General features: G+C 40.9%; 1 protein-coding gene and 1 long non-coding RNA gene across 9 annotated transcripts in view; one reads left to right on the top strand and one right to left on the bottom strand.

Annotated features, from left to right (window-relative positions):
* LOC109023482 (uncharacterized) overlaps window positions 1-25839 on the bottom strand; it is a 95398-nt gene that overhangs the window by 57572 nt on the left and 11987 nt on the right. The window contains exon 1 of one of the 6 annotated variants that reach the window (XR_008671828.1): window positions 6302-10641. The exons of 4 other annotated variants lie outside the window; for them this stretch is intronic. This is a non-coding gene — a long non-coding RNA (uncharacterized lncRNA). Of the gene's footprint in view, window positions 1-6301; window positions 10642-25839 lie in introns of those variants that run through there. One more of the 6 variants, XR_008671829.1, reaches the window with a different exon arrangement.
* The window catches only part of RORA (RAR related orphan receptor A), a 736533-nt gene that overhangs the window by 703304 nt on the left and 7390 nt on the right, over window positions 1-25839 (top strand). For all 3 annotated transcript variants that reach the window (XM_031002532.3, XM_055363160.2, XM_031002531.3), the window contains 6 exons: window positions 11553-11694; window positions 14693-15088; window positions 20686-20807; window positions 22650-22782; window positions 23450-23557; window positions 25251-25361. In XM_031002532.3, coding sequence (XP_030858392.1) covers window positions 11553-11694; window positions 14693-15088; window positions 20686-20807; window positions 22650-22782; window positions 23450-23557; window positions 25251-25361 — 1012 coding nt within the window. The remainder of the gene's footprint in view (window positions 1-11552; window positions 11695-14692; window positions 15089-20685; window positions 20808-22649; window positions 22783-23449; window positions 23558-25250; window positions 25362-25839) is intronic.

Raw genomic sequence — 25839 nt, 5'->3', positions numbered from 1 at the left:
GCAGTAAGCGAAACTTTTTGTTTAGCTAAATCTTCCAGTCCTGTGATGAAATGCGCAAGTGGTAGGGCTGTGTTAAAACCCAATTTGCATCAAGATGATTCAGATTTTTTTTTTTATTTGTTTGTTTAGATCTTAATCATGTCTCAGTAACTGCTGCCCTTCCTCAGCTCACAGAAAACGCCGGGCTCGAAGCCATGTTGTAGATAGGGCCCTGACACAGCACCTGGCTTGGGGCAGGTCCCTTGTGCGTGCTTGGGAATAACCATTGCTGAATGTCTTCACTTGGATTGGATCTGAGTATGGCAAAGCACAGTCAAAAGCAGATATCGACACTTAACAAATATGACACGTGGGCAGCTTTAATCAGAGACCACTTGCGCATACAATTCTACAGGGAGGCCAGTCACTATTGAACAAAAACGTAGCTCAGGAAATCTGAATTTCTGTGATGTATTGCTGCCAGATGTATGAGTATAGGGCTGGACCAGCTAACTTTCGTGAATGAGGCTGCCTGCTCTTTCTAAAGAACAACTTTTTTTCCTCATATGCTTCTTTGAGGACTCTTATTTCTGACCCCCACCCAACTTTAATTTTATAATTTCATCTGCTTGATTTTAATCCATGCATGCCCTTTATGTTTACCCCTCAATAAAATGAAGTTATCCTCTTTTTCCCCCTCTAGCCAGATAATTAACTTTTGGCCCACACTGATCCAGAGATATTTCTTCCTTCTCACCCCCATGCTTCTGAACATTCTCAACAGAAAGTTGCCACGATAAATAAAATTGCAACACAGTACATGCTTGTACATAGAAGATTCTCTGCTTTTCTCATCTCTGCTTTTCTTAGTCTCAGACGTAAAATGAAAGGTAGACATACACCCACTTCAGCAGTCCCCCAAATTCCAAATTTTTAGTTGTACTGGAAAATACAATAATTTGGGCAGGCATACGAGCATTCACAATAAATCGCAGAGTTATGAATAAATATTGGTTGTCAAAAGCAAGTGTGTAGCCGTTCCAAAGCGTCTGCCATTAGAATTCAGCAAGGCAGCTGTCAGCTGTTTTCTTGTAATTAAACAGCCAATGAGCAGCTAATTAAGACATATGTGTATACAGAAGTGGAAGTGGGTATGTTAATGAACTGTAGGAATCAATTCATTAAGTGAAAATTGTCAAAAGACCAAACATCAGATCAGCATTTCAGCCTCTGTTTCACTGAGAAGGAGCCCCACACAGGAGGGGACAACTCAGAATCAGACCCCCGTTCACCTTCCCAGCCACACCCACAGTGCAGCGTCCAGCCAGCCCATGAACTTAGACAAAACTATTAAAACTCCAGTAGGAAGTGCCAGGCATATTTCCAGGCTTTTAAAATTTATCTGACAAATGAGTGCTTTCCTACCTGTATGGAAACCTGGTATTTGATACCCTATAAAATGCCGTCTCCCTCATCTGAACCATTGTAGGGAACTCGGACTACAGAAATTGAAAAGTGTTTTTTTGCGTGTTTGTTTTGTTGTTTGTTCATCTTTTGTTGTTGTTGTTGTTATTCAGTCGGCCCTACATGTTTGTCTTGGTGCTTTTTAGGTGGTGTATTAAGAAGTCTATGGCCTTTGGAATAAGATACACCTAGGATTCAGGAATTCAAATCCTGGGCCCTCCCCTTACCTGCTCTGTGACTTTGGGCACATGGCTTAACCTCTCTTAAGTTTAACTTTCTCATTTGTAAAGCAGATATACATATCCCTACTTTGCCAATTGTAGGTTGTTGTGGATTGCAAATAATGATGGCAAAGTGTCCAACATGGTGCCTAGTAGGGAGCAGGTGCTCAGCATATCGTCACCACTGTTTTTATCACTGCCACCATTTTTTCCTCTGGTTGTTCATTCAACAAGTATTTGTTGACTTCTCTAAGTATTGGGTTAGCTACTGGAAACAAAGAAACAAGGCAGTCAGGCCCTGGAAAAGGTAGACATTAATAATACAACAAGGTAAGGGCTAGGAGGGGGATAAATACAGGACTCTTAAAGGTACACATGGGAGGGGCCCCTCAACCAGCTTTGAGAGGGCCCAGGTCAGAGAGGTTCCCAGAGCAACCGAATATCTTCTCAGTGAATCCTGAAGGGAAGGAGAGAGTTTCTTTGGGGAACTGTGAACATAGAAGTTTAGGCTTGGTCATTCTATGACTTTGAGAAGAGCTGCCCGGACATGTGGTCATTGCCTGGTCATCAGCAGGGAGCCATTAAGGGCTCATAAGCAGAGAAGTGACTTGATCAGTTTGATGTTTTAGAAAGATATCTTTAGTAACTGTGTGAAATGGATTGGAGGGAATGAGAATGGAAGCAGGGGTCCCAATTGGAAGGTTGTATAATAACCAACTCAAGAAGTGAAAGACATGGAAACTTAAGAAAACTGCAGTAAAGATGGAGACAAGTAGATGGATCTGAGAAATAGCAAGGTGCCAAGAAGCAGCCTAACTTGGTGATGCTTGAACATGGGTGGGGAGGAGGCAGAGATTAAGTGAAGCCCATCTTTCTGCCTTGAGTAACTGAGGGAAAGATGATGCCCGTCACTGAGCAAGAAAACACTGGAGAGGACAGCTGGCAAACAGGCTGTGGGTCATTCTCTTTTAGGTCGGGTGCAATGGCTCATGCCTGTAATCCCGGCATTGTGGGAGGCCTAGGCAGAAGGATCACTTAAAGCCAAGAGTTCAAGACCAGTCTGGGCAACAAAGCGAGACCCCGTCTCCTCTACAAAAAATTTAAAAATTAGCCAGGCATGATGGCATACACCTGTGGTCCCAGCTGCTGAGAAGGCTGAAGTGGGAGGATCACTTGAGTCCAGGAAGTTGAGGCTGCAGTGAGCCGTGGTCACGCCATTGCACTCCAGCCTGAGTGACAGAGACTCTATCTCTAAATATATATATTCTGTTCCAGAAAGTCAATGGGGGCTCTAGAAGGCCAAACCACAACTTTGGGTGAATGCCTATCCAAAGTCAGGGGGACGCATTGAAACAACGTGATGGAGAGCTGGTGACACAGCAAGGATGAGGCTTAGGCCAGCCACATGCTGGTAAGCTGTGAACAACTGGCTCTCTGGAAAGCAAAAAGTGTCTATCTGTATGTAGATAACTTTGGTATCTATCTCATTGATATAATTTCACATAATTTTCAAACAATAATAAAATATACAATATTCTTTATTTTAAATTTCATATAGACAAATGATTCTCACTGAATGCTCTCATGATTTTTGCTGAACTCCTACATCTATCTGCATGGTTACAACTGAGGAAAGACTAGTTCCAACATGAATGTTGGTTGATATTTTGTTTACATTAATGAGTAAGAAGAGAGTGAAACAACGAAGACATTTTGGAACTTCATTCATTCGCCAACGACATGAACCACTTCCTTGCTGACTCAGTTAATAGTTTTCAAATACTAGAAGAACGTTTCTTCCACTTTTTATGTTATTCACAATGGGAGCACTGGATATGATGTACTGTTAAGTTTAATCTGCATTATTATAATTTTCATCAGTTTTTTTTTTTTTTTTTTTTTTTTTTTTTTGAGGCAGAGTCTCGCCCTGTTGCCCAGGCTGGAGTGCAGTGGTGCGATCTTGGCTCACTGCAACCTCCGCCTCCTGGGTTCAAGCAATTCTCCTGTCTCAGCCTCCTGAGTAGCTAGGATTACAGGCACCTGTCACCAAGCTTGGCTAATTTTTGTGTTTTTAGTAGAGACAGGGTTTCACCATGTTGGTCAGGCTGGTCTCGAACTCCTGACCTTGTGATCTGCCCACCTCGGCCTCCCAAAGCGCTGGGATTACAGGTGTGAGCCACCACACCCGGTCTTTTTTTTTTTTTTTAAAGACACAGGGTCTCACTCTGTTGTCCAGGCTGGAATGCAGTGGTACAATCATAGCTCACTGCACCCTCAAACTCCTGGCTCCAACAATCTTCCCACCTCACCTTCCCAAGTAGCTGGGACTACAAGCACATGCCACTACACCTGGCTAATTGTTTTATTTCCTGTAGAGACAGGGTCTATGTTGCCCAGGCTGGTCTCGAACGATCCTCCTGCCTCGGCCTCTCAAAGTATTGGGATTACAGGCATGAGCCACTGCATTGGGCCATCACTTTTTAAATCTAGACAATAAAGCAAAATAATAAATCAAACCCTGATCTGTAACATTTGCCAATTTCTGTGGTGTAAATAATCCCACCAATGGCCATTTTCAAGCCACCCGACCCGCTCTTTCACAGAATGCAGAGTAGGGAAGGGATGCACAGCAGCACAGCATGGTATAGTATTTCCACCTTCAGATATAAGGATAATTGATGTAGACAACCTGAAGAATATTGATAATAGTAAAATAATCATTAAAAAGTAGTTAATTTTTTATGTCAGGAATGCATCAGTTAATGTGTAATAACAGATTTAATAACTAGCCTTAATAACAAAATTCCTGACATTTTAGCACTCAGCTCTGGCAACCTGGTAGGAGCCTTCTCCTGAACACCGTGGCCTCTGTCCCAGTTTGCCAAGCGCCCATCTAATGGGGTCAGTGAAAAATTCATAGTGTGCAGTCATTTTTTTTTAAAGAAAAAGTATTAGGGAATAGAATTTCCAGAGAAGGTAAGACACGTATCAGAAATAAAAGTGCAAGGCGTTTTGAAAAGCTCGGTGAAATAAGGGAGGAACACTGGAGAGATGTCTTTGAGACAGTAGGAATTGAAACAAAAGGTGGATATGTAGGGACTCTGTGTCAGGAAATCGAGAATGTGTGACATTGTTTTGTTTGTCTCACAATGAAGAAGATACATATAAGTGAGAGGGCACTGGACTTAAAATCAGGACAAGAGATTGAGTCCCAGCCATGGGACCTTGGACAAGTCATTTAACATTCTAAACTTCATTTTTGTTTTTGGCAAATCAGAAAACTCGAATCAATCTCTGGTTCTTAACAAAAGGAAGTCAAAGTCTTCGGGGAGCTTTTAAAAAATATTTACTATAAAAATGACAATTGTGGCCAGGTACGGTGGCTCACGCCTGTAAATCCGAGCACTTTGGGAGGCCGAGGCAGGCGAATCACGGGGTCAAGAGATCTAGACCATGCTAGCCAACATGGTGAAACCCTGTCTCTACTAAAAATACAAAAATTAGCTCGGCGTGGTGGTGCGCGCCTGTAGTCCCAGCTACTCGGGAGGCTGAGGCAGGAGAATCACTTGAACCCGGGAGGCAGAGGTTGCAGTGACCCGAGGTAATGCCACTGCACTCCAGCCTGGTGACGGACCAAGACTCCGTCTCAAAAAAAAAAAAATGACAATTTTTTTCTTTTTTGACTTATAAAAATGGGAATTTCTCATTGTTCAAACTACTATGTATGCCTGGACCACATCGCCAAAAGTTCTGGTTTGATATATAGTTCTGGTTTGATATATAGTTCTGGTTTGATATATCTAAGGTGTATCTTTTAAAAGCTCTGTGGGTGTTTCTGATGCATCACCTATATGTCAACTGCTGTACCTGATAATCTCTCAAAGTCTTTCAGCACCAAAGGCCTGTTTGTTTTATTCTAATTTTCTATTTGCAATAGCTGCATGGTAATCTGCTGCCACTAGGTGGTGGTAGTGCGCCACAGTCACACTAAACATATACTACCTGAAATGTATCATGGTGGCTCTCTGGCTCAAGCTCACCATGTTTGTAAATGAACATCTCCATGTATTTTTAACATCCATAAAAAGTGAACTTTTATGACAGCCAAGTAATTTGTTAGCTCATCTTTTAGAAATAACAAAATTGCCAAATTATGTACTTGATACCTTTCCCAGCTCACAACTTCAGCACTTTTTTTTTTTACGCCTCCTCAGTTCCACCCAAAACTCCATGCCCTAGTTTTGTGCTTCCCCTGCTCTCTGTATGACCTCCGATCCCTGGAATTCATCTCTCAGCTCACTCACTTCCTAATCCTTTTGCAGGATTTCTCCCCAATCAGACAAAATCTATCTCTGTACTTAGAAACACACTACTTCTACCTTGAGGTAGGAAGGTACCTACCACACTTTCTACTTTTCTTCTTCTTCCTCTTTCTAATCCTTCTTCCTCTTATGTGTTATTTAACTCGTAGTATCTTATCTGTTTAATTTTCCAAACCCTTAATCCTCTGAGAAGCCCCGCCCCCGAAGGAATACTGAAAAGAAGAGGTTTTTAAAAAGAAAAAGAAGCAACCCAAACCCTCATTCTTCCTGAAATGCAAAGTTCAGTATTCGTCTGAGTCATGGAGGTTTACTCACCCTGTTTCTCCCTTCTCAGCTCTCACCTTATAACCCGACTTCACCTCTCGCATCTGATATTTGATAGTTCTCCTTGTGGGTATGACTCTGTTGACTTAATCCAAAAGAAAGATCGCCTTTCTGGTTCTTAGCTATGCCACTCCCAGAACTTTTCAGCAGGCATTTGCTCAGCTGACTTAGTTGAGGTATAAATGATGCTGTAGAGAATAAGGTGTGTCTGCTTGCGTGCCTGCTTTCCCCAAATCCTCAAAACTCAGACTTCCAAATAAGGGTAATCCTCTTCCAAGCAGATAGTGTGGAAGCTGGACATTGGTTCGAGCCACAGTGCCACTGCTCAAAGAACATACAGAATGCTTCATGAGTTGGCCTTGCAACTTATGGCATAATTACACAGACATCTTTAATGATAGTTATTCTGTGCCCTTGCAGTAAGTTTCATTGTTTGTTTGTTTGTTTGTTTAAATGAGCTAGAGTGATTTAGAAATAAGTAAGGTGAAGCAAATGGGGCAGAATACTTCTGGTCAGAAATGAGGAAAAATGATGGACTCATGAGACTGATTTTCTTGTGTGACTCCTAATCCAGATCAGGAGGCAACTGCAGAGAGAGATTTTGTAAAATGTCTGGGCGGTAGGAAGCTGGGTCAGCTAAAGGTGCTAAAGTGAGGGAAAACACTAATTTCAGAGTAGATTGCTCGTGCTACTTTATTCTGCATAACTTGTTTTTTACACTGCCTAATTTAATGGTTGCCCCATATGAGAACAACTAAGGAGGAATTCTTTTGACACACAAGAGAAGCAGAAAAACAAAACAAGATGACAGTGTAAGTTCTGGAGTTAAACTATGTGAAGTCATATCCTGGCTTTACCCCACGCTACAGCGAGGACTCTGAGCAAGTCACTACACCTCTCTAAGCCTCTGTTTTTTCAGCCTTAAAACCAGGGAAATGATAGGATTTGCCCAGTATTGCCCTTGTCACAAGTAAATGTCACAATCCACATAAAGCATAGAGTGCCTAGTATGAAGTCAGTGCTGTTTTAATGGTATTTGGGATTTGTTTTTATCAGGTACCATAAGACACACAGATCTGGAAATGACTGTCATGAAGGAAGAAGTTTGTTACACAGTAGTCCCCCCTTAGCCTCATGGGGATGCCTGAAACTGCGAACCTTTTAGATACTGTTTTCTCCCATACATCCAGACCTGTGATAAAGTTGAACTTATAAATTAGGCACAATGAGAGATTAACGACAATAATAATAACATAGAACAATTATTAAAATATACTGTAATAAAACTTATGTGAATGTGGTCTCTCTTTGCTTCCCTTCTCTCTCTCAAAATATCTTAATATTCTTTTACTGCAGTTGACGCAAGTAACTGAAACGAGGAAAGCAAAACGACAATTAAGGAGGGAGTGCTGGACTCACAAATCCCTAGAGACAGGGCCCATGCCACGCCATACAGGGGACCATACAGGGGACACATGGGGAAGCGCCAGGGTCAGTGAAGGGGAGAGGGATGTGGGGAAACACTGCCAAGAGCCTCCATGGTGTTTTCCACAGGAAGGAAGGCGCAGTAGGATGAGCAGGATTAGGATAAGTGGCTAGTCTGAATCATTACAGATGGCGCTAGGAGGTAGGGGCTGTCCCTAATTGTCTGGTACCTAGCCCTAGGGTGACCAGGGCAGGGGAATCATGGCGAGAAGTGTAAAGGCCTGATGAAGAAGGTGTCCTGGGTGTGGGCTCTAGCCCGCTTGGTTTTGTGTGAGAGGTGGCTGACAGCAGGTTGTTTGCTGTATGTAGGAGTTATCCAGCCCTGCAAGGGCAGTCCCTCCAGTGTCTGCAAAGCCCGAAGATGTCTGCATCCAAAATACAGAATAAAAAGATATGGTTACTACAAGTACTCAGTAGGACTGATAACCCGAAGATGTCTGCATCCAAAATACAGAATAAAAAGATATGGTTACTACAAGTACTCAGTAAGACTGATAATCTGTCATCATCATCCTCATGCCCTTAAAGCAGAGCTAACCGATGATTAATATACGGCTTCTATGTTAACAGTCTTGGACTTTATTAATGGTGGGTGGAAGTTAACTTAATGTGTGTGTGCAAACTAAAAAGTAGCATCCTTTTCATTAATGACCCAACCATTATTCAAGAGCTATGTCTAGTTAGGGATTTCAGACTTTTGAAAGAAATGAAGAAATAATGCCAGATACATGGGCTCGCACTTGGAATCCCAGCTACTTGGGGGACCGAGGTGGGAGGACCGCTTGAGCCCAGGAGTTCGAGACCAGCCTGGGCAACATAGCGAAACCCTGTCTCAGTTTTAAAAAAGAAAAAAAGAAGTAGTGAAGAAATTGGAAAGGATTCTGAGAAGAAATATGCAAGGTGGAAAAGAGCCTAGAAAGAAAGGTGACAGATGCTGGGATTTGGTCTTCAGAAGAGATATCTAGGAAATAGCATGGCAGCCCTCAAGTACTAGCTCCACTTAAAGAAAAAAAGAAGAGATCATTCAGACATTCCTCATATTCGGTGATCATACAAGAAACTGTAACAGGCTTAATGTGAAGCAAACAAAACTCAACTTCAGCTAAAGCAAAAACAAATACATTCCTGATTTTAAGCATCCACAGTGATGCCTTTACACAAAGGGTATGAATGGTGGGAGAGTCTCAAGAAAGAGATAAACACCTTTCAGCTTGGACAGAGATTATGTGTCTCAGGGGAAAATGAATACCTAGACAGCTGACCTCTTGGTATCTCTTTCTAAGGATTATCTGCCTCTGTGACCATTTATATTTTCTTGAATTCTCTCTAGTAAGCCCCCAAAGAAAGCCTTACTTCTTCTTCCTTTTCACAGGGGAAACAGACACACACAAACAATAAAATAAAATAAAAAACATAGCTTTAGATATTTTTCAGAAGAGAGAGATTGCTTTACAGAAGAGGCGGGACTTGATCAAGGGTAGAGTTTTAAAGTACAACAGAGAGAGAGTCTGAGACATGAGGCCCCCAGCCTTGCCCATGTCAAGGTTAGCAAGCAGCTTGGCTGAAAGCAAGAGGAGTGAGAAGTCAGGGTCCTGCCCTGTCCCATCCCAGGTTGGATTTTCCAAAGAACTGGAACCTGAGGTCATATACATCAACTTGGTTGACAAAGGCCCCCAGCCATTACAAAGGAAGGCAGGTGCACTTCTTCTCAAGCTGCCCACATACCTTCCCATCTGCCTATTGTAGGGGGAAAAAAAAAAAAAAAGCACAGATGAACGAAAAGAAAATTAAAATGATTGGCCCCACCAACTACTGCCAACAATTTGGGGCATAATTTTCCAAATCTTCTTTTATAGTAAATATATGGGTGTCCTTTTTTTCCCCAAAACTTGGATTATACTATGTTTAGCTCTTTAGTTCCTTTTTTAAACATTCAATGGTATATTTTTATCACCTTTTATATCAATAATTATATTTCTGAAATACCATTTGTAGTGGTTGAATCCCATTGTATGAGTATACAATATGACTCTTTTAATTCAGTAATGTTGGACAGTTAGGATCTTTCTACATTCTCTATATTATAGATAGTACTGTGAAGAACACCCTTGTAGGAAAATCTTTGTACCATTCTAAATATTTCTTTAAGGTGTATTCCTTAAAAGCCTAGCTCAGTGGGTAGGCTTTTTAAAAATTTTTGATACAACTGCCAAATTGACCTCCAGAAAAATCGTTCGGTGGGAGAGCACCCTTATCAGTTTGCCTACCACTCTGTTAATTCTTTAGGATTTTACCTCTCCCCACTAGTGTCGCCCTCATTGGGGTCATCTATCTTCACAACTAAAGCTTTGAAGGTAATAATTCTCTTTTGTACCCTTCATGGCTTTGCTTCATGGAAATGACTCTACTTACCTTTTTTTCTGCATACATCCCTAGCTTGCAAAACCACTGAAAGATAAATCAGCAATAAAAAGATAACAAGGTGGATCATGCCTGTAATCCCAACACTTTGGGACTCCAAGGTGGGAGAATCACTTAAGGCCAGGAGTTCAAGACAGGCCTGGACAACACAGCGAGACCCCCATCTCGACAAAAAAAAAAAAAATATATATATATATATATATATGTATGTATGTATGTATGTATAATTAGCCAGGCATGGTGGTGTGCACCTACAGTCCCAGCTACTCAGGAGGCTGAGGCAGGAGGATGGCTTGAGCCGAGGAGTCTGGCCTGGGTGACAGAGCAAGACCCTGCCCCCTCCCCTGAAAAAAAGCCCCCATGTGTTTGGAAATTAAGAAATATGCTTCTAAATCACATCTGGATTAAAGAAGAAATCTATTGAAAGTTAGAACATGTTTTTCACTGAATGAGAATGAAAATACTACATAGTAAAGCTTTTGGGTTGCTGTTAAAACATCACTAAAAGGAAAACTTGACACTCTAAGAATAAACAGTGAAAATCAGCTAAGAATACAGCTCAGGAAGTTAGCAAAAACAAACAAAAATAAAGTGATTGAGGTCAGTAGCTCCTTATACATCTTTGTATCCCCTCTCATTTCCCAAACAGCACTTGACACGAGAGGAACTTGATGAGCATCGGACTGGATTTGTTCCATCTTTAAAGGCCATGGTTCTGAACATGTGGTATTTCTAAACTGCCAGGGATGAGGGAATATTCCCAATCTGATCTGCCAAAATAATCCATCCAAGTGTTATCTAATGCTTGCGATAGCAGATTCAGACTTGGGGAGTGAGAAACGCCTAAAGGGCTGTGTGTTGAAATGGGCTAGTGAAGATTACCATGGTTCACCAGGTTCACAGTGCCCTAGGTTGTGGTGTGGCTGCATCTTCCTTAACTTGGATATTCCAGGGAAGTGTTTTGTATTTATTTTACAAAAAATCTCTTGGAGATAAAGGCTAAAGGTAAGTCCTTTTGTATCATTCCATCAGGCACATTGCTTTTGATCATCAGAAGCCAAGAACAAGGACCTGGTCCTGTGCCTTTTACATGGGCAACTGTCTGTTGAAGTTAAAGTTTTGCAGGTATAAGGGATGGAGGATTAGGCTCTGGGGATCAATTTTACTCAAGGAAAAAGAAGTGACTTTAATTTCATTAATGGTCTCCTGGATGATTCTGCTACAAGTTTAATTCTCCATTAAATATTAATGCCCCTCAGTGCTTAGCATCCTGCCTTTAGTATCATACCACTCATTCTGACACTAACCTGTTTTATATTTTATAACCATATCACAGGGCTTTTTCAGGAGAAGTCAGCAAAGCAATGCCACCTACTCCTGTCCTCGTCAGAAGAATTGTTTGATTGATCGAACCAGTAGAAACCGCTGCCAACACTGTCGATTACAGAAATGCCTTGCCGTAGGGATGTCTCGAGATGGTGAGCTCTCACAGCTTGAGTTGTACAGTTGCACGGGGTTGTGAAAGTGCCTTCTGAAACCTGGACTCAGATCTGCCAATATCTGCCCCGCCTGCCCCCTCCTCATTATTCCACCTTACGCCCCGCCCCCCATGCTCCTCTGGCAGCTACATGGAACTCACAGCAGCTGCTTCCTCCTCCTCCTCATCCTCAGAGTCAGCCAGCTGGCTGATGGGTGGGGGTGGTGTGGAGGAGAAGTGTCTTGTGCTCAGAACACCTTCAGATTTTTGATATTTCAGCCATTATAGGTGGGTCGATTGACTGACGGTAAGTGTCATCTGAAGGCCTTAATAAAGATGTCTCCTCTAGGCATTTTCCCCTGCAGGAAATGTGAACCACAACTGTTACTTTCTTTACACTAGTAAGTCTATTGGAGGTTGGGATGAAGCCGCTTTTATGCTAACTGGATATTTTGAATCACATGCCAAAGCCAAATATTTGTACATACAGAATGTGTGAAAATAGTGCAAAGCATGGCTCAATGACAAGTGTTCTTTTCATTAAATGAAGCTACTTTAAGGAATAGAGACCGTCTACCATTCAAGTACAAAACATTTCAAGATCTTCCTGGAAAACTATCTTAAGTGCACTGAATAATCAACACCAGATTTCAAGACAGTTATGCTTATACATGGAAACTGGGCAGAAAGCACAGCGGGTCCATTTTAAGGATTTTTCCAAATATACCAGCTGGCTCTCTTAAGAGATCCCTTTGAAGGAAAATGTCTCCTCCAGTGGAATTTCAGCCTGTGGAAAAATACTTCAGAATGCGGAGCAGGCTTTCCAACAGTCTGCCTTCCCCATAATCTGATGTTCTTAGCGCCTGTAGATCTACATAGGCACGAGTTCACTTTTGTTCCTGCGTATTCTAAGAGGCACTCTGTGCACCACTACAAAAGTGAAGCTTTTGACATTGGAAGATACAAATCACAGAACTTCCACCATATTCTCAGAAATTCCTGTGACATGCAACTCTGCAGATTTCATTTTCCGATGGTACTAAACTGACAAAGTTAGGTATATCTCATCAATTTGTAAGTTTAAATCACAAGTTGTGTGTGCATTTTCTCAAGAGCTGGTCCCTTTATTTCACTTACAGGATATAATTACTGTCGTTAATATTAATACAAAAGTTAAATCATAATTGCGGAGTCACAGCAGAAAGTTTCACCTGTGGGTATTAGGCCCCTTGAGTGTCCTAGAAAATTTTTTTCAAAAAAATTTAGCACCTTCAGTATGCCTTCTGAAAATTTTGCATATAAGAAATAGCACAAGTTGTTGTAGGCATAGAAAGAATTCTGGAGGTTAAGAAATTATGGTTCTGAAATTCAGAGCCCACATCAGCCTGGTTGCTGCCTGAGCAGCCCCACCCAAGTTTCTTATCTGAGTTGTGGAAACTGGAAGGTGACCAGTATTCCAGCTCACCTGTTTCCTCTGTGAACAAGGACAGCGCGTCCTCTTTGGCAAGAAAAGAATTCACCACCTGGCCACTGTGAGGGCCTTGGTTCCCAACTTCGTGTCCATCTATCCTGCCTCCTGCCCTAGACTCTTATAACTACGATCACAGTCAAATGAATGAATGCATCCACCCCATCAGCTATAAATTTAACCACAATCAATTAGGAGAACTAAGTCCCTCCAGCAAAGACAGTCTAGCTGAAAAATAAATGAGTTCATGGAAGAATTCAGACCAGGAAATCATAGGGTTTTTTGTTTGCGTGTTTTTGTTTTCCGTTATCTTGGTGTTTCACAAGAATTCATTTGATATTCTGAATGAATTGGAAAGTTATTCATTATAGTGACTGCTCCACTTTAAATATGGGGACACATCCCAAAGAGAAGCATTACAAACAGAAATCTGCCCAACAAGGATTATACGTTATAAGGATCTTATATTATAATACCATATTTCTCCTTTCCAAATCCTGATGCTGTGATTACTTGAGGCTAAATGGGAACAGCAGAAAGTGTTTAAAGATGGGTCCTACTGGGAGTGGTAGCTCACACTTGTAATCCCAGAACTTTGGGAGGATGAGGCTGGAGGATTGCTTGAGCCCTGGAGTTCCAGACCTCAAGCCAGGGCAACATAGTGAAACTCCATCTCTACATAAAGTTAAAAAATTAGCTGGGTGTGGTGATGTGCACATGTGGTCCCAGCATACTTAGGAGGCCAAGGTGGGAGGATTGCTTGAACCTTAGGAGGCTGAGGCTGCAGTGAGCCATGTTCACATCACTGCACTTCAGCCTGGGTGACAGCAAGACTCTGTCTCAAAATAACTAACTAAATAAATAAAAATAAAGATGGGTCTCAGGGTTCCACAGGGGCTGCCATGACCCATGACCCATGACCCATGACTGGAGGAGGGGGCTTCTTAGGTCAGGTACTCTGATGTAATTCAAAGAATTACAGAGGCCTCATCCAGTTCATTCAGACCTCACAATGAAGCTGCAGAAGTGGCCATTTGATCAGGGAGAACTGTCGGAGCATACAAGACGGTGAACTGAATGAACGCTGAGGTTTGACTGCTTATTTCTTGATGAACCCTGTGAGTTTTTGCTTCCCTGTGCCTTGGTCTGAACGTGGGAGAGAAAGAGACAGCCTAAGCCAGCTGCACGGGGGGAGAGTGAACAAGCCCATTAAGTTATCAGTGGGGCGCAGTGGAAACAGGGGGGATGTGACAGCAGGGAAACAGAAGTGGCATCTCTCTGGGCCCCTCCTACCTGCACCAGGCCTCTTTCTGAAACATGAGTTTCTCTGGGATGTGTGTTTGCTGTTGGGGAGCTGGAGCAAGTCTGTGTAGGTTGGAACTGTTTTCACCTCTGAATATGTCCTTATTTTGTGGTCATGCAGTTTTGGATTGAGATTGTGTGAGACTTCAAAGGAAACCCCAAAGCTCGCAGGAGAGAATATTGAAGAAAAGCGCATTGTATGTAGTATGGTTTGGCTTTTTTCTTCCAGCTGTAAAATTTGGCCGAATGTCAAAAAAGCAGAGAGACAGCTTGTATGCAGAAGTACAGAAACACCGGATGCAGCAGCAGCAGCGCGACCACCAGCAGCAGCCTGGAGAGGCTGAGCCGCTGACGCCCACCTACAACATCTCGGCCAACGGGCTGACGGAACTTCACGACGACCTCAGTAACTACATTGACGGGCACACCCCTGAGGGGAGTAAGGCAGACTCCGCCGTCAGCAGCTTCTACCTGGACATACAGCCTTCCCCAGACCAGTCAGGTCTTGATATCAATGGAATCAAACCAGAACCAATATGTGACTACACACCAGCATCAGGCTTCTTTCCCTACTGTTCGTTCACCAACGGCGAGACTTCCCCAACTGTGTCCATGGCAGAATTAGGTAATGGCATGCATGCTTCTCCTGGGATGCTCTATTCATGCCCTTTGAAGTAAAAGGGGTATGTCTGACTTTCCTCTAATGAGTTCTGCTAAATGATGCAATTCACCTTTACCATTTGGGCCACTTAATTTTCTGTCCTGCCCCCTTGCTTTTGACCCTCTGCTGTTTCCCATGTTTTATCCAATACATGCATTGACCTCTCAGCATTAGAAATGGGACAAAACCAACGGAAGCAGTCTTTGAATTCTGCAGAAAACTGTAAGTTCAGGAAATGGCTACATTAACTTCATTAGTGGTTTACTTTAGTTATATTCCAAGGATTGCTTTATACCTAAGGTGACAAAAAAAAAAAAAAAAAAATGGCAGTCCACAAACTGAACTTGGCCCACAGACATATTTTTTTTTGCCCAGGGCAGAGTTTTAAAATTTTTGAATCAGTTGCTAATATTTAAATTTGGATAATTATACCCAAAAGTTCAGCTTTTTTAGCTTCTTGTGGGAGGGGAAAAAATGATCTATTTACACTGGGCCAACATTTGTGAATGTCAACAGCCAACTGGCAACAGCCAGGGGATTACACCTTTCAATGGGCCCACCCGACTCCCGCCATTTATATCATATGCACAGCCCCTGTAGGCATCTCATTTTTGCAACTCTGATATATAGTATAAATGTTCAACAGAAATCAGCTTCTTTACTTAACAAAATGTTCTGATGATGGATATTGGTGACAAAATTGATGTAATTCATATAAGGCTCACCATGCAAAAGACAAAAAACTGTCCTTTTCTTATTGCTGGAATATTACTGCTTCTTGGGAGATGTGACCTAGAAATGTTGATAACACAGACAATGGGCAACTTTCCATTTCAAGGAAGTTGTGTTAACATCCACTGCTATATTTAATCGATTTTTAAGTACAGCACTATTATTAGAAAAACTTTGATAAGAACCTTTGTAGTTTTTAAATTTGATCTGCTCCTCCTGGTGGTTCCTCACACAAGGTTATAATCCTTTGGGATATTTCAATTAGTTGCTGTGGAGATGACTAAGTTAATACGAGGAGAGAATGAAGACTTCAGACGGAAAAGAAACAGCAGGTTCAGACTTGAGCACAGAAATCCTCAGTTCACAGAAATAATGGCTGTGTTCTTTAGACGGTTTCTCTACCTCTGCACCCCATAAAACATCTTTTAAGTGAAAATTTATATTTCCAGTAAAATCTTTCTCCAAATAGAACAAATTGAATGTTCTTTACGGTTTTTACACAAGCATCTCTTTATGGGTCTAAATTTAAATCCTCAAGAGCAGGGACATTTTAAGCCTGGTCTTTAACCACTGAACAGCATTAAAAGGTGTATTGCAGCTCTTTTGATTAACAGAGAAACCTCTGAGCTAGAAGCCAAGCTGAGCAGAGGTAGGTTTGATTTTTTTTTTTTCTTGAACTAGAACAAAAACCTTCCCTTTTTGTCATGAAATCTTGGTTGGCTGAGCCTTAAGCAGAACTGTAATGAAAGTACAATTTTCAGATATGAATAAGGATTTGATTGAAAGCTGACATGATACCATGAAAAATGACCTGACTCACTTTAGGTTTGCCTCCACCTTACCATAAATACTAGTGACTCTGTCCTGTTTGTTTGTCAAATATTCAATCCTGAAATAAATCCATAGGCCTTAGGCAAAGCGTTGCCCTTGAACATGGCACTTTGGCTAAAAAATGCACTCATACCGAAGTGGGGCCAGAAATGGCTGAGCCTGTTCCCTGAGGCTCCCGGACAAGTCAGCTTCCTCTTCCATGGTCTCACTTTCCAGTGCAGTCTGGGAGCCCTGCCCCCCATGCTTGCTCTATGTGCTTTTAAATTAGGGATTTTTCACAGGTGTTGTGGCATTTACCAGGATAAATTAAATGAGATCATCACTAGGAGAATTCCCAAACCCAAAACTAAACTAGCATTTATCTGGAAAGTATATAATTGGGCTCTAATTCTCTTATCCCATTTATACATGCAAAGTGTTTCAGGGAGCTAAGAGTATCATGAAAGTGGCCCAAGTCTTGTTGCTGCTTCTCCAAAGCTACTTAAATTTCCCTGGTATTTCTTTTGGGGCTTAAAGCCTGCTATCTCTTTAACTAAGACTCTTGACTTCATTTTAGGCTAAACTTTGTCATCAGATTTTAAACAAATGAAACCAATTGTATAATAGGAAAATAAATTATAAACCAACACATCCTAAGTCCAATTCTCTCTTTCAAGTGTAGTATGCACAACCTATTACTTTTAGTGAAAAATATGTCTTCATCCTTGGCTAGGAAATTTTGCCCTTGGTGTACAATTAGTACCTGAATTATACATTCCAGATAAACGACCTAGGTTTTAAGTGCAAATTATGTTTGTTACTATAACTGATATCTAAAGCTTTGCGCAGGAGAAACAGCTGATATATTGGGCAAAGTATGAGACAAGAAATCTGCTTATATGGGTTGTGGTCCTGGCATTAATATAAGTTATACAACCTAGTATACACCACGTAACATCTGCGAGCTGTAGTTTCTCTACTCCTAGAATATAAAGGTCTGTGTCTGAATCATAGCTCTGCTACTTGCCAGCTGTGACACCTTGAAGAAGTCACTTCACTGTGGTTCAGTTTCCTCCTCTGTAAAATGGAGATAATACTAGTACCTTTCTCTTGGGGTTGTTATAAGGATTAAGTGAGAAAACATACATATTCAGGATAGACACAAATTATGTGGGACTTGCATATAGTGAATGCTATATGTGTTAACTGCTATCATAATTATTAATGTCATTATTATTTGTTAAACAAGGACAGTTTGGACCAGATGCTGTCTAAAGTTCCTTCCCACTATGAAAATCTGTGACTAACTCAGAAGCGAGGACTTCCCATCTGAAGTATCGAGGCGCTGGCTGTATTGCTGAAGCAGTCATGGTTGGGGCACATGACTTGTCCCAGTCACAAAGTGAGGTAGACTATAGATTATCTGCTGAGCTCAGACAGAAGCCAGGTCTCCTAACTCCTAGCTCAAGGTATTTCACTATTCCAGACTTTATCTGAGAGACCACGCTTAAATTCTCGAATTTTATTCAGCCTGACCATACTCGCCTTTGCTGAAATGGAGATTTAAAAATAGCGAAGTGTCTAAAATCTTACACTTGCCAAATCGACTATGAATTGGAATGAAAGGCTGTTGGTGAGCAGATGGTGTGAATGCAACCACTGCCCTCTACTGGTATGTCATGTACACTGCATGATTTGTTGTCCCACTTTTTATTGGCTGTTTTAAATAGGTAGGGCTAAGTGGCCACAGTTTCTTAAGACAAAGTGAAACCACAAGATGCTAAGTATCTTATTAACTAGAAATGAAACATAACCTGGAAGGAAATGATATGAGCCTCTTCTCATTCTTCACTCCACAGCATCCCCCCCCTACTTCCCTGCGAAGACTCTTCATCTTCATCATTTTTTTATCGGCAAAAATTGGTTTACATTCTAGAAACGATCTTATATAGTGAGAGTTCTTTCCAAAAGAGGTAGTTCACTACCTTATTTATGTATTTTCTTGTTTCTTACTCCCCATTATTTTTGTCTTTACTCACCTATTCTCCAGCGTCATTGATTCTAAGACATGTAATTTACTGGCTTCTCCCTCTCACTTTCTCATTCTTTCCTTTACATTTGTTCTTTTATTTGTGTTTTATTTTTTATGTTATTTATTCATGCTGTTTTAGTGTCTATGTGTTGCCAAGTAGGGCCATTCAGGTTTATTATGTTTCAGTGTCTCTAAGGAGATTCTGGTTTCCAGCTCCATTTAGGTGAACCTGCTCTGTTTTCACACAAACAAGTCTGCTTCTGTTTGACAAAAGCAGTTACAAATTTCCAAACAAAAAGATATTCTCCCTAGTGTTGCCAAGTTTGCATTCAGCACCGTTCTTTTAAAATGACTTGCCTATTCTATACTCAAAACCCTAGGGAGAGGGATCATTTTTTGATATGGTTTTATATTCATGGGATTTTGTCAATTCTTTTAAAAAATACTTCTTTAATCATCCTTCCCTTCCAGAACAATTATTACCAAGCTGCTCCAAATTGTTAGTTCCTGGCATCTAGATTCTAGCAGCCTTCTATGTGGTCCTCCTGCCTGAGTTTCTCTGTGCTCCAATCCACCAAGCACAAAACTGCTTGTTCCATTTCCCCAGATATAATTTTCTTTTTTTTTTTTTTTAAGAGGGAGTCTCGCTCTGTTGCCCAGGCTGGAGTGCAGTGGTGTGATCTCGGCTCACTGCAACCTCCAGCTTTCAGGTTCAAGCGATTCTCCTGCTTCAGCCTCCCAAGTAGCTGGGATTACAAGCACCCGCCACCACGCCCAGCTAATTTTTGTATTTTCAGTAGAGACAGGGTTTCATGTTGGCCAGGCTGGTCTCGAACTCTTGACCTCAGGTGATCCACCTGCCTCAGCCTCTCAAGTAGCTGGGATCACAGACAGCCAACACCACGCCAATTTTTTTTTGTATTTTTAATAGAGACAGGGTTTCACCATGTTGGCCAGGCTGGTCTTGAACTCCTGACCTCAAGTGGTCTGCCCAGCTCAGACTCCCAAAGTGCTGGGATTACAGGCGTGAGCCACCACGCCCAGCCAATCTCTTCCTTTTCTGACAGCTTCAATTACTTTTTTCTTTCTCTTCTTCTGTAATTCAACTTTATACCTTATTATCTAGACTTGAATTGTCCTTCCAATGTGTTCATACGTGTTCACCAGATTACAAGCTCCTAGAGAAAACTTCTTTGGCCTCTAGGTCTTTCATATCTTCAAACTCCTTATGCTCAAGTATAATAATAACTAATATTCTGTAGCACATTCTAAGTAATCCTCCCCATTCTAAGGGCTCAACTCTTTTAATTCTCATGGCAGCCCTGTGAAATAGGTACCATTTCCCTCATTTTACAAATGAGGAAACCAAGCACAAAGAGGTTAAATAACATACCCAAGATCACACAGCTAGTAAGCAGCAGAGCTGAGATACAGACTCAAATGGTCTAGCTCCAGAGTATGTGGCTTCACAGCTACACTATGCATAGCCACATGGTAGGCCCTCAGTAATGCTTGTTCTTCAATTTGCAGGAAAAACAAAAGAAATACCTAGTTGTCACCATAAAAGAATATCATTTTCTAGTTTTTCAAGAATAAGAATAATCCTTCCCAGGTCAATGTTATGTGGCAGATGTGTCTTCATAAAAATGCCAAGAAGAAATACCACGTCAATCATTTCCTATGTCTATCTAGGTCAATATTTTTTCATTCCTAGACATTGGTATAAAGGCACAGAACAAGGGCAAAGTCAGGAGGGTCTTTGAAGTCACCAGGTCTTATCTTCAAATGTTGGCTTTGCAAAGTCCCTATCCTCCTTCACATTCCGAAATACAAAACAGTTCCAAATTACTTGTTTAAATGTGTAAAGACAGTCAAAACTCGCACAGCACATTGTTTTCTACTTGTTATTTCTTAAAGCAAATGTTAAATCACCAATTATTCAAAGAACTTCGCTTTTCATGTTTGTGATCTCCCGTTTTCTCCTTAGAACACCTTGCACAGAATATATCTAAATCGCATCTGGAAACCTGCCAATACTTGAGAGAAGAGCTCCAGCAGATAACGTGGCAGACCTTTTTACAGGAAGAAATTGAGAACTATCAAAACAAGGTATGATCTGAGGAATTTTTCCTCCTAGGATTGAGGCAATATTGGGAAGGGTGTTGGTATAGGAAAGTTGGTCAAGAGTTCACACAGACTAAAGAATGAATGTCATCAGGTTTCTGTTTAAATATCTTTTTTCTGAAGCTACTAATGTACTCGAAGCTTTGCCATTTAACTGAGATGCAAAATTTCAGCAATAGCAAATAATTTCTATTGTGCTTTCTAGGTATACACATACCTCCTTCCATTTGTCAACAGGAGAATAGATTAAGCAGCTTCCAAAAGTCTAAATGAATTGAGAATTGTCTCAATATCACAATCAAGATTTTAAGGTCTGGAAGTTCATGTAAAATAATCTCAGCCTAATGTTTCTGGAAGTTGACAAGGAAGCCTCATGTTTCTGGAAGTTGTATTAGGGAGTATATACAAAAAAAATTTAGAAGCTGTGATCATAACTCCAGTCTGAATCTAGCAATATGAGGCTGACAAATAGTACCCTACTTGCCTTTTTCTATAAAACACCCAGATCAACAAGATTATCTAGGTGAATCCATTTTACATTTGAGGAAAACTAACATGCGTTGGCATGTCTGGAGAGTGAAACATCAAGACCAGACCTTGACTCCTGGCTCCTAATTCAGTGTTTCTTCCAACCCATCATATCGGTGGGAACAGTCTGAAACTAAGATTGGGGAAACAAGTTAGCAACGAAAAAGATCCAGATCATTCTGTAACTGAAATGGAGAGTGCGAATATAAGAAGAATTTAACAGGACATGTTGGGGAATAGCAACACATTGCTTTGTTTGCCTTTGAGGTAGCAGGTAATGCCAGCAGCCAAAGCTACAAAGGAGAAGCAAGAAAACAGTAAGAAGCAACAAAGTATATGAAATGGGATTTTAGAGTCAGAGAATGCTTGGATTTGAATCCTGGCTCCCATATCCACCAGTTTTTTGTTTTGTTTTGTTTTGAGACAGTCTCACTCTGTCGCCAAGCTGACACTTGCACTGGCGCAATCTCGGCTCACTGCAACCTCCGCCTCCCGGGTTCAAGTAATTCTTCTGCCTCAGCTTCCCAAGTAGCTGGGACTACCGGTGTGTACCACCACGCCTGGCTAATTTTTGTATTTTTGGTAGGAACAGGGTTTCACCATGTTAGCCAGGCTGGTCTTGAACTCCTGACCTCAAGTGATCCCCCTGCCTCGGCCTCCCAAAGTGCTGGGTTTACAGGCGTGAACCACCGTGCCCAGCCAGAAAAAATATTCTTATGAAAGTGAATTAAAACAAGGATGTCATAAAGCACCTAGCTCATAGTAGGTGCACAATAAATTCAGTTGATTCCTCCTTTTCTCCCTTCCCCCAAAGTAAAGTGGTGTTAAATTTCCCAAGGCAAAATAATTACTTAAAAGAAGATCCAGACCGGGCACGGTGGCTCATCCCTGTAATCCCAGCACTTTGGGAGGCCCAGGCAGACAACACTTGAGGTCCGGAGTTCAAGACCAGCCTGGCCAACATGGTGAAACTCTGTCTGTATTAAAAATACAGAAATTAGCTGGGTGTGGTGGCAGGTGCCTCTAATCCCAGCTACTCAGGAGGCTGAGGCAGGACAATCACTTGAATCCAGGAGGCAGAGGTTGCAGTGAGCTGAGATTGTTCCACTGCACTCCAGCCTGGGTGACAGAGCGAGACTCCGTCTCAAAAATAAAATAAAATAAAATAAGATCCCACTTTGCCACTCTTCGTGGCCCAGGGCTAAAGCAGTGGCATGCTTTGCTTTCATAACTCTGCAGCTTCTGCTACAAAACCTAACATCTTCCTGGAGGATGTTAATGTGTTTCCCTCTTTAACAGCAGCGGGAGGTGATGTGGCAATTGTGTGCCATCAAAATTACAGAAGCTATACAGTATGTGGTGGAGTTTGCCAAACGCATTGATGGATTTATGGAACTGTGTCAAAATGATCAAATTGTGCTTCTAAAAGCAGGTATGTGCTTTGCAAGTGAATTCTGAGATCTCTTCCTAACCTGCTTTCACCCGCTTATTAAAGAAATGCTTGGTAAGGAAGGTGTCGGGAACAGTTTTTCTCCAATGATAATAGCTCAGGTTTTCCTTAGCAGAAATGGAGTTCTTTTCAAAGGTTTTAAGATATATTCAGGAATCATTCCCCCCACTTTTCTTCTCTTCTGGGTGAAAAGATTAATTTGAAGGTCACCTACATTCCCAAATTTTCCCATCACGTGTGTTTTGTTTCTACACTCCAAGTCCTCCGAGTTTATGATGTTAGGAAGAAGGAAGTAGAACTCAGAAAGATATACTTGTTTTTGATTCTTGGTTTTAGTACATATGAATAAATGCTTTCCTAGCAACTCTGAGACTCTGCATTGCGAGGTAGAAGAGTGCTAAGGAAGTAATTTATAAATCAACCCTCACTTCAGTTGAACAGGGCTTAGCTTCAGCACAACAGTCTTTTAATTACATAGAAAACTCTGCCCTTTTGGATAGACAGCTGATGTAACTGAGAACCCGCTAGCTAAACTGCACATGACACCCACCATGCTGTTTCAGAAGGAGTCTCTACATGAGCACCTTAGAAACAAACTCACTAACATTGGATGACCCAAATGACCCAAACCATTTCTGCCTCTGCTTAGGTTCTCTAGAGGTGGTGTTTATCAGAATGTGCCGTGCCTTTGACTCTCAGAACAACACCGTGTACTTTGATGGGAAGTATGCCAGCCCTGACGTCTTCAAATCCTTAGGTAAGAGGATATCAAGGTGCCTTTTCTTCAAATCGGGGCTATAGGAAAAGATGCGGGTTGAGTGAAAGCTCTGCTTGGACAAAATGAAAACTGTTTATTTAGAAACAAAAATTAAGGGGTTTTATACCTATTTTACTTTCTAGTTAGTCACTGTAGAAAAGTCATATAGCTCAAAAGTTTTTTGTCTACATTACATGTAAAGATGTAGAGTTTCATTTTATCTAGTTGGTAATCAAAGGGATTTATATGACATGTCCTTCCAGTTCCCTTCCAGATTTTAAGAAACCAGATTTGCTGGTGATATATTATTCAGATGACCTTTAGGATGTGAGTTGATACATAAAATTAAGCAAAGGGCAAAAGCTTTGCCCTTCCATCCCCCTCAAACAGTAACCATTAATGAGACTGAAATGCAGATATCAAAGAAATAAAAAAGTTACAGTTAAGTGAAACCATGATATATAATTTATAATAAATAATTTTGGGCCAGGTGCGGTGACTCATGCCTGTAATCCCAGCACTTTGGGAGGCCAAGGCAGGCGGATCACCTGAGGTCAGGAGTTTGAGACCAGTCTGGCCAACATGGCAAAGCCCCATCTCTACTAAAAATACAAAAATTAGCTGGGCATGGTGGCACACGCCTGTAGTCCCAGCTACTCAGGAGGCTGAGGCAGGAGAATCACTTGAAACCGGGAGGTGGAGGTTTAAGTGATCTGAGATCGTGCCACTGCACCCCAGCCTGGGTGACAGATTGAGACTCTGTCTCAGAATAATTAATAATAAATTTTGGATTTCTATAATTTAAATAAAATGAACATAGTTATTAAGAAGAATGGATAAATATCTAAAATGAGTGATGTTTTTAAAAGTTATATGACAGATGATATATATAATGAAGTCATGTAGCACATTGTCATTTAAATATATACATTTATATGTAAAATATGCAAATCTGAAGGAATAGACACCAAACTTAACCAGTCTTTTGGAAAACGGATTATTATTCTAGGGGACTTTCACATTCTGTGTTTTCAGGTTGGTAAATAGTTATAATAGTTTTACCACCAGAATGTGTCATTTGTTAACATTTTTAAGGATGTTTCAGATGAAATAGAGTTGAAAACAAAAATGAGTTAATTTAACATATCAGTTAGAATATGGCTATTAGACTCTATAGGTTAAAAGTGTAGGCTCTGAAATCAGTCAGCCTAGCTTTGCTTCTTCTTAGGCTGTACTTTCTACTTGTGTGACCATAGGTGCATTACTTTCCTCTCCAAGTCTCAGTTTCCTTACCTCTAAAATTGGGATAATAATAATCCCTCCTTCATAGAGCTGTTTTAAAATAAGAAGAAACCCAAAGAAATATCTTAGAGCAATACTTGCCACAGTAATCACACAACAAAAGTTCAGTCTCATTATTTTCAGTGAGGATGACAGTGGCAATGGTGATGTGATGGAAGTGGTGGTGATGGCTAAACAGATTTTTCTTTTAAGATTTTAAACTATTATACTGTAGAAATGTTACTACTATTCCTTCTGATCTTCAACCACTAGATCTCTCTTCACCTTCCCCATGTTTTTCTCCTAAGACCTTCTACTGGACTTAGGAGAACCTTAGGAAAACCTAAGACCTAGGTTTTTCTCCTAAGACAATAATCAAAATTCTAAACTGTCTTTGTTTTCATTTTGGCAGGTTGTGAAGACTTTATTAGCTTTGTGTTTGAATTTGGAAAGAGTTTATGTTCTATGCACCTGACTGAAGATGAAATTGCATTATTTTCTGCATTTGTACTGATGTCAGCAGGTAAGACAACCAAATAAAAATAAAAATGGTTTTAGAATTGTCTAAGATAAAGAATTTTTACAAGGCCCATACGTTTAATACCTATAAAATATTTGGGAGCTACTAAGAGAGGTCTCCACCCTTATTAAATTGGATTTTAAGTCTTCAAATAACACCCTCTCTTTTCCACCCATCCAACACAAACATATATTCTTTTGAGAAAACTTCATGCCTTTCAGACAAAATGTAAAGAAATGAGAATTGAACAAAATCCAGTCCAGAATTAACCTCCTGATACCAAGAGAAATGCTGTGGTAGAATAGGGTTGCCTGTCTTAACACCAGTCTCCAGGATAACGTGATTTTTAAGACATCCTATTTTTTGTTAAAATCCATTTAGATGTCATCCACTAGATTATCTGAATTTAATCTGTGTTTTCAACCAGTAGTGCATGTTTGGGGATAATCACTTTTGCTAAGTTACTACCTTCTATTTGGAA

Source organism: Gorilla gorilla, chromosome 16 (genome assembly GCF_029281585.2).
Source record: "Gorilla gorilla gorilla isolate KB3781 chromosome 16, NHGRI_mGorGor1-v2.1_pri, whole genome shotgun sequence".
NCBI classification, from domain to species: Eukaryota; Metazoa; Chordata; class Mammalia; order Primates; family Hominidae; genus Gorilla; species Gorilla gorilla.
The sequence above is the reverse complement of the archived record's forward strand: the minus strand, read 5'-3'. Positions and strand labels throughout refer to the sequence as shown.